The sequence below is a fragment of the Onychomys torridus genome, chromosome 5 (genome assembly GCF_903995425.1).
Source record: "Onychomys torridus chromosome 5, mOncTor1.1, whole genome shotgun sequence".
Taxonomy (NCBI): domain Eukaryota; kingdom Metazoa; phylum Chordata; class Mammalia; order Rodentia; family Cricetidae; genus Onychomys; species Onychomys torridus.
In genome coordinates this window covers 96,110,985-96,119,834 of record NC_050447.1, presented here as the reverse complement: position 1 = coordinate 96,119,834, position 8,850 = coordinate 96,110,985, and the positions used below count along the sequence as shown (strand labels likewise).

At 37.6% G+C, this 8,850-nt stretch overlaps 1 protein-coding gene across 2 annotated transcripts; it reads right to left on the bottom strand.

The window, feature by feature from the left end:
* Window positions 1-593: 593 nt before the first annotated feature.
* On the bottom strand, window positions 594-8,185 carry LOC118584889 (olfactory receptor 2W1). Of its 2 annotated transcripts, XM_036189242.1 has the most exons (2): window positions 7,280-8,185; window positions 594-620 (listed from the first exon to the last, which is right to left on the bottom strand). In XM_036189242.1, the coding sequence occupies exons 1-2, from the start codon at window positions 8,183-8,185 to the stop codon at window positions 594-596; spliced, it is 933 nt and encodes a 310-aa protein (XP_036045135.1). The 2 variants fall into 2 exon arrangements, with proteins under 2 accessions (XP_036045135.1, XP_036045134.1); XM_036189241.1 differs by lacking the exon at window positions 594-620 and having other exon boundaries at window positions 7,239-8,185.
* Between the last annotated feature and the right edge of the window lie 665 nt (window positions 8,186-8,850).

Below are 8,850 nucleotides of genomic sequence, written 5' to 3'. Positions count from 1 at the left end.
GAAAAACTTTCCAAAATTCAAGCAGGCTAACAAGATTCACGTCCATCAAACTGACTCTAAAGAGAATACTAGGAACAATATTTATAATTGATGAGATGAGTAAGTATAGCCAACAGGCTGCAGAAAGAAAACAAGCAAAGCATTAATTCCTAAAACACGATGTATGACTAAGAACACAAACAAAAGTCAGCAACAAAATGACTGCAAATAACACACACTTTTCAAAATTAACTTTAAATATTAATGGCTTTAATTCTCCAATTAAAAGAAACAGGCTGACCAAATAGATTTAAGAAAAAAAAAATCTATCCTTCTATTTTCTACAAGAAATGCACCTTAGCTTTAAAGATAGGAATTGCCCTGAAGTGAAAGGATGGGAAAAACATACTTGAGTCAAAAGAAACCAGGAAGTAAGCAGACATTGATATCCTAATATCTTACAAAATAGGCTTCAAACTAAAACTAATTAGAAGAGGTAAAGACATCCCATTTTATACAAGGGGACAATCAACCAAAAAAGAGATCGCCATCTTAAATGCATAGGCACCAAACCCAATTTCATTAAAAAGCATACTACTGGAATTAAAAACAGATTAACAGCAATCCATTAGTAGTAGGTGATTTCAGCACCCCACTTTCCCCAGTATACAGGTCATTTAGACAAAAAAATAAACAGAGAAACATCAGAATTAAATGATATCATATATTGAGAAAGTTTAGCAGACATATTCAGAATATTCCACCCAAACATCAACACCCCCCCCCCCCACACACACACCATAATAAATCCAGAAAAGGGCTGGAGAGGTGGCTCAGAAGGTAAGAGCACTGGCCGCTCTTCCAGAGGTCCTGAGTTCAATTTCCAGCAACCACATGGTGGCTCACAACCGATGATAATGAGATCTGGTGCCCTCTTCTTTCATGCAGGCAGACTACTGTATACATAATGAATAAATAAATATTTTTAAAAAATCAATAAATTCAGAAAAATTGAAATAACTCCAGGTATCCTATTTGATTACAACACAATAAAACTTAAAAATAGCAAAAAAAAAAAAAAAAACAACAAAAAAAACAAACCCAACCCTAATAAGTTTCCAAACTTCTGAAAATTAAACAACTCATTACTAACTGATGAATGGGTCAAGGATAAAACTAAGAAAGAAAACAAAATTTCCTGAAATTAAACAAAATTGAAAATACAACACAACCAAATCTCTGGAGCACACTCAAATCAAGGAAATTCATAGTTCTAAGTACCTACATTAAAACAAATCAGAAAGAGCATAGATAAATTAATTAATGATTTAATTTCAGAATTTGGAAAAACAAGAACAAACCAAACCAAATCCAGTAGGTGGCAAGAAATAATCAGAGCAGAAATGCATGACATGGAAACAAAATAACAATACAAAGAATCAACAAATCTAAGAGCTGATTCTTTGAGAAGATAAACAAAATCTCGGTCCAACTAACAAAATCAAAGAAAGAGGGCACCCGAATGAACAGAACCAGAAATGAACAAGGAAACAGTACAACAGACACCAAAGAAACTCAGAATATTATAAAGTGTACTCCATTAAGTTGGAGACCTTAAAAGGAATTATGTGTTTTTTTTAATTTTTATTTTTTTATGTCAACTTGACACAAGCTAGGGACTTTTAGGAAGAAGAAATATTAATTGAGAAAATGCTCCCATAGCACTGACTTGTCAGCAACTCTGTAGTGCATTTTCTTGGTTGATGATTGGTGTGGGAGGACCCTGCTCACTGTGGGTAGTGTCATCACTGGACAGGTCATTCTGGATAGTATAAAAAAACAAACTGAGGAAGGCAGGAGGAGCAAGCCAGTGAACGGCATTCCTTTCTAGCCTCTACTTAATCCCTGCCTCAGGTTCCAGCCCCGAGTCCCTGCCTTGAGTTCCTTTGATGATGGCTATGATGCAGAAGTGCAAGGCAAAAATAAACACTTTCCTCACCAAGCTGCTTTCTGGTCATGGTGTTTTATCATACCAATAGAAACCCTAACAGAAATTGGCACTGGATCATGGGGCTTTGGTGTGAAAAATATGATCATGTAATTTTTTGGAGAATTATAGTAGCATTTGAACTTTGGGCTAGAAAAGCTGTTTAGTGCTCAAATCTCAGTGGGCTGTTCTATGGGAGTTTGGAAGATAAGACTATTGTGATGCAAGTTTCAGAGGAAGCCATGACTCTACTGTGGGCATATGTTTGATATTTTCAATTAACAATCTGTTGTTTTGGTCAGCTGTGGGCAAAGACTCAACTGGGATTAACAAGAGACTAGAACCAATAAAGTGAAACCTTTGCTTTGTTGGTACAGTTGATGTTGGGTAGCTAGAGCTGATAAATTACCAGTAATTAAGAAGATGCCAGTATCATTGAGGTGAAATTTTCTGAGACATGTGTCCTCAGGTCAGTACATAGAAGCTGTTCAGAGGGGCAGAGGCTGCATCCTATGCCAATAGTCAAACTAGATAATTGGTAACAGTCTCCAAGATGGTACTGGTTTTAAAGGTGTAAAGTGGTCATGGAGAGCAGCTAAGGCTTGGTACTATGAGAGGTTAGGAGAGGACATTGTTGCATATGCAATCTCAGTTGAAGTAGATGCCCCAGGACATATGTGAGGCTTGGCACCATGTACCAGTGTCATACTCCCTGAAGAGAGTCCAGAAAAGGCCGTTGGTGAAGATGCACTGTAGTTTTAGTGGTGAGCCCAGTATTTTGGATTTGCCAGTACCACAAGTCAACTACTAAGGACAGCAGCAAGTGTTGAATGGAAGTAGTGTGGGCCTCAAGAACTGTTATAGAATATTGGGGATTTTTAGATAGACTTTGAACTTTGAAAAGAAACTTTGAATGTTATTTTTCAGATACTGAACTTTTAAGGTGTTTGAATTTTTTTGTTTTTAGGTTTTTTGTTATAGGGTTTCTCTGTGTAACAGCCTTGGCTGTCCTGGAACTCAACAGAGACCAGCCTGCCTCTGCCTCCCAAGTGCTGGGATTAGAGGTGTGTACCACTACACCCAGCTTGTGTTTGAATTTTAAAGACTTTAAAAGTTGGAATGTTTTATATGGTGATATTGATATTACTATGAGATATTGGGGATAAGCAGGAAGGGAACAGTTACTGTTTAAGAGTATTATAGTGGTGTGCCAAGTTGACCAAAGGCAATTTGGAGATGAAAGTGCTTATTTCCCTTTTACTTCTAGTTAATAGTCCGTCAGTAAGGAAACACAGGGCAGGAACCTGGAGGGAGGGACTGAAGCAGAGGCTGTGGAGGAACCATCACTTCTTACTGGTTTGTTCCTCACATCCTCCTCATTTTGTTTGTCATCCGAGACAGCCTGCATAGGGGTGTTAACACCCCAGTCAGCTGCCACCCTCCCCATCAACTGTTAGTCAAGAAAATGCACTACAGACTTGCTTTCAGGCAAATCTTATGTAGGCATTTTCTCAGTTTAAGAGCCAGAGGAGCAAGATGTCTGCTATGCGATTGTGTTTTCTCAAAATGTCAGGGAAGCTACACTCACAAAATGAACAGGGCCTGCCTCAACAGAAAGTGATACCTACAGACATGCTAATACAGAAGGGCATAATCTCACAGAGCCCCATCCCTAAACAAAGAACTGTATTCAACCAAGGGATGCTGAGAGCAGGAGGAATAGTCTTCCTCAGGATGAGCCCCCTAACTGGTTACCAATGTCAATTGTTCAGCCCTGAAATCATAGGTATACAAGTAACACTAAATGGACCGAGCAAGTTATATTTATATATTGATGCATATACATGTAACAATAACAAAGAAAAAGGGGCCATGAATTCAAGAGTCAGTAAAATGGGGCATGTGAGGGATTAGGTGGAGGAGAGAGAAGGGGGAAATGAAATGATATAATCATATTTTAATGAAAGAAAAGCTGGCCCCCTGGCTTATGTATATGCTCCTTCATTTCACAGGGAACAAAAAGTACATTAACTTAATTTTGTCCCATTTGCTGTTTGCTAACCCTAGGGACTCTGGAAGCAGTTGTGACACTGACGCCTGTCAGTATCCTATTTTTGAAGCCAGCCTAAGTGCCTCCATATTTCAGAAGAGAGCTTTGCTGTTTGCTCTGGATGAACTTAATCTATGCAAAAGAACAGCTGAAATTCACAAGGCTAAGCATAGTGAATCAGTGAAAGCGTCAACAGGAGAAGGGGAGATCCTATTTGTAATCCATCTTAAATCTAGGAAATGAAGACCTGGACACACTGAATGGCTAGATTCTGTTCTGTTCCACTCTATTCTATCTTATTCTTTATTTGAGACATGGTAGTTCTGGAGCTTACAATTCTCCTGCCTCAGCCTTCTGAGTGCTGGTAGGACAGATGTGTACTGTAGCTGAGATTTGTATTTAATCAAGGAAAATGTGAGATCCAAATCTGGTCTGATTTCTAGTCTAGTGTTTGTCTTCTCTGTCCTTTCTTCATATTGTATATGCTTGTAAAAGTATTGATCCTGTTGTGTGGCGCTTTGTCCAGTGTGGACAGTCTTATGAATATTGACCTGATTCCTTCTTCAAAACAGCAATTTATTGCTGGGTGGCGGTGGCACACACCATTAATCCCAGAGTTGGGAGGCAGAGGCAGGTGGATTTCTGTGAGTTTGAGGCGAGCCTGGTCTACAGAGTGAGTTCCAGGACAGCCAGGGCTACTTAGAGAAACTCTGTCTCAAAAAACCAAGCCAAACAAAACCCACAAAAACCCCACAAGAAAGCGATTTATTAAAGTGAAAATTCAATTTAATTATCATTATTATTTATTATCATTTACATCTCCTGTCATAGGTTATTCATGTCAGATCACACTGATCAGCTCACAAAGGCATTGATTAGTTCCTAGAAGTTCAATATTTTAACTACAATTCAGCACATATATTTTCTGTAATGATTTAAATATCTAAATTCAGATAAACAAAAGTATATGAGGTTTAATTTAATTTCTAGTATAAATGCAGAAAAAAACAAACCAAAGGGAAATGAAAAGTAGACATGCAGAGACAAACAATTTTATGTAGACAGTGTAACGCTCCTGGAGGTCTAGAACTACTGTATGGTTTACATATTGAGTTTATTGAAACTAGGAAGTGTTTACTATAAAATTCAGCTTCACTAGTCACAAAGGTTACAAAGATTAGAAAAACTTCACAAACAGAATAATGAGTAGGGTGATATTCATGCTACAAATTTGCAGTCTTTGTTGTGGGATGGTGAGCTGTTTTGAATATAACTTTGAAAGAGATATGAAGAGGAAGACAAAAAAATTGACAATATCCTATTCTGCATTAAATGTATTTTATGTGATGTTATAGTGTCATCTGATTGGCTAAGTAAGTAAGCTTCCAATGACTTCTTTACATCTCATGAATAATGAAGCAATAGAGGAAAAAATATCATGACATTTTTAGATTTTATCAAGGTATTCTGTGAATTCTATCTTGATCTAATGAAATTATATCTATCTATCTATCTATCTATCTATCTATCTATCTATCTATCTATCTATCTATATTTTGAGACAAGGTTTCTCTGTGTAGCCCTGGCTGTCCTGACACATTCTGTATTTCAGGCTGGCTGCTAACACAGATATCCACCTGACTCTGCCTTCTAAGTGCTGGGGTTAAAGGTGTGTGTCACCACTGCCTGGCTGATTTATTGAAATTATCAAAAAGAGATCTTTTGGAGAAGGATATCAGATAATAGAAAATATGAAAGTTTGAATAAAATACTATTTTTGGAAAGCTAAATATCATGATATATAGAAATAAAAATTCATTTAACTTACGAAATTTCATCACATGGAAACATTACAATACCTCTTAACAGTCTCACAAATTCCATAGCATATATCAAAATTATAACTAGTATCAAATTCATCATATTCCCTTTTCATTAATGTTGAGATAACCACGGAATATATTTTTTTTATGAATGATTGAGAAATAAGCAAGATTGTGTTGTCACCTTTAAATTTATTTTAGTTTTTGGTATTTTGCTTGAATAGATGGCTGTGTACCACATGTGTGCTTGATGTCCTTGGGGGACAGAAGAGGGTGCCAGATTCCTCTGGAACTAGAAATAGAGACAGTTGTGGGCTGACATATGGGTGCTGGGAATCAAACTCAGGTCCTCTGGAAGACCCACAAATGCTCTTAACCACTGAGACATCTCTCCAGCCCTCTGTTGGTCACTTTTTTTTTTTGGAGCTGAGGATCGAGCCCAGGGCCTTGCACTTGCTAGGCAGGTGCTCTACCACTGAGCTAAATCCCCAACCCCATGGTCACATTTAAAACACTTTAATCTGTGTGCTTTCATTTGTGTATCTTAGAAAAAATAGGCAATTGCAAAAGACGTTAGTACCAAGTATCCCTGACAAAGGGTAAACAAGTCACTCTTTAGGTAGCCTTTATTATGATTGCTACCATATTGCATTATCTGAGCTAAATATGAATAAATGTTTGGATGATGTAACAAAGATTCAATATACAAACTTATTTATAAGGTCGGGGATATAGTGCTGTTGGTAGAGGGCTCACCTAGCACGTATGAAGCCTTGGATTCAACCCAGAGCACCATACATACTGGATATGGTGGCACATGCCTGTAACATGGACTTGGTGTGGTGATACATACCTATAATCCCAGTATTTTGGAGGTTGAGGCAGGAGGATCAAGAAGCTCATGGTCATCCTCAGATGCATAAGAAGTTCGAGAGAGTCTTGGTTTCATGAAAACCTAACTTGAAAGTAGACAAACACTTCAAATTATTTGTGTATGGTTATTTAATGTACAAAATACAATGGACATGATATAATTTGGGTTGATGTTTTAGAATATGTGAGCATTAACATAGAAATTATAGAATGAGACAAAGCAGTTTCCATGGGGCTGCCAAAGAAGTTAAAACACATTCAAGTTTACATTTAGAGTCCCTTTGTGCTACATGTTAGCAAACAGAGATCCTTAGTGACATGTACTCCCTGAGAATAAGCCAATGGTTACAAACCTGAAGATCTGCATAATGGTCCTCAAGTTGTTTGCATCCATACAAATTCTGTACATAATAATTACATCAACCATTGATCTCCATGATCCAAAGATCATTCCTTATTTGAATCTAAATTAGAGAAGTTACTTTATTGCTTTGTCCTCTCTAGTACTTTTCTATGACTTCTAGTTCCTTCTTATTTCTGCAATCCATGGTAAAACCTTGTGAGTTTTCTCAGTGCGTCTTTCATGTCTCTGTTCCTTAGGGTATAAATGAGGGGGTTGAGACTTGGAGTGATGATGGTGTAAAAGAGGGTGAGGAACTTGCCCTGGTCCTTGGAGGCCCTTTTACCTGGTTGTAAGTACAAGTAGATAATAGTTCCATAGAATATGGAGACTACAGTGAGATGAGACCCACAGGTATTCATTGCTTTTTTTTGTCCTGCCCTTGACTTCATGTTGAGCACAGTTTTGGCTATGTAGCCATAGGAAATAAGAATAAGGATAAGGGGCGTAAGGACAATAACAATGCCCAGAGCAAAAACAGACATTTCAACTGCTGTGGTGTCTACACACGCTATCTTGACCATAGCTGGCAACTCACATAAGAAATGATCCAGAAGGTTGTGTCCACAACGAGGCAAATTCACAGTGAGTGTGCATAATACTACTGAGTTGGCCAAACTAATACTCCAGACCATGACAATCATCTTGATACACAGACGTGGATTCATGATGATAAAATAGTGCAGTGGCTTACAGATAGCTGTGAAACGATCATAGGACATGACAGCCAGGAGAAGACACTCAATGGAACCTAGCCACATGTACACATAAAGCTGAGCAACACAACCCACAGAGCTGATGGTCTTATCGGGTCCCCACAAGTTAACCAGCATCTGAGGGACAATGCTTGTTGTGAAACACAAATCCAGAAAAGATAAATTCCTGAGGAAAAAGTACATTGGTGTGTGGAGATGAGCATCCAGGAGGGATGCAAGAATGATAGCTGTGTTACCCACTAAGGTAATAACATAAAAAAAGGTGACAACTCCAGAGAGGATCTTTTCCAGTTGAGGGTGATCAGAGAAGCCAAGCAGGATAAAAACATGCAGAGCACTGTAATTTTTGGGGTCCATAGTCTTTCAGTGTTTATATTCTACAGTCAGAAGAGTAGGAGAGGGAGGTAGAGGGGAGGTAGTGAGTAGTGTGACAAGGAGAACGAGAAATAATTTGTTAATGTAGATTATGAAAGTAACTGGTAGAATACAGAATGAGCTGCAGGGGAAAATTAGGTTAATATTCAAAAGAACTAATGCATATATGTTGCCTGTTATAGTCAACTTGTACCTGTTGAGGATCCTTTGATGGCAAAGTTTAATATTTGATTTTTCTTTTTATCTAGATGACCTTGAAGCATTTACTCTTATCTCAAGGTGTGAATTATTCACATATATATCTGAAAATTTGGAAAAGACAGGGTTGTAAAAATAACCTGACCCTCTGGTTTCTTATAAAGATAGTTAAAGCTTAGTGAAGATAGACTTTTACCTGGTCAGTGAAGTCGTGTATAAATTTAGTTATTTGGTTAATGTCAGATTAAAAGCACAAATGTTCTTCATTCTTCTTTTTCCATTTCTAAGAGAGCTTTGGTCCTCTAGTTTTTATGTAAGTATTCTAGAAGTTTTCCCCAGCCTGTTTGTCTTTTTTTTTTATATACTTAGCCTTTCTTCTATGTCTGATATATTTGAGTACAAAATACATGTATATTGTATCTCTCACTTTAAAAAATTTCAGCCACGCT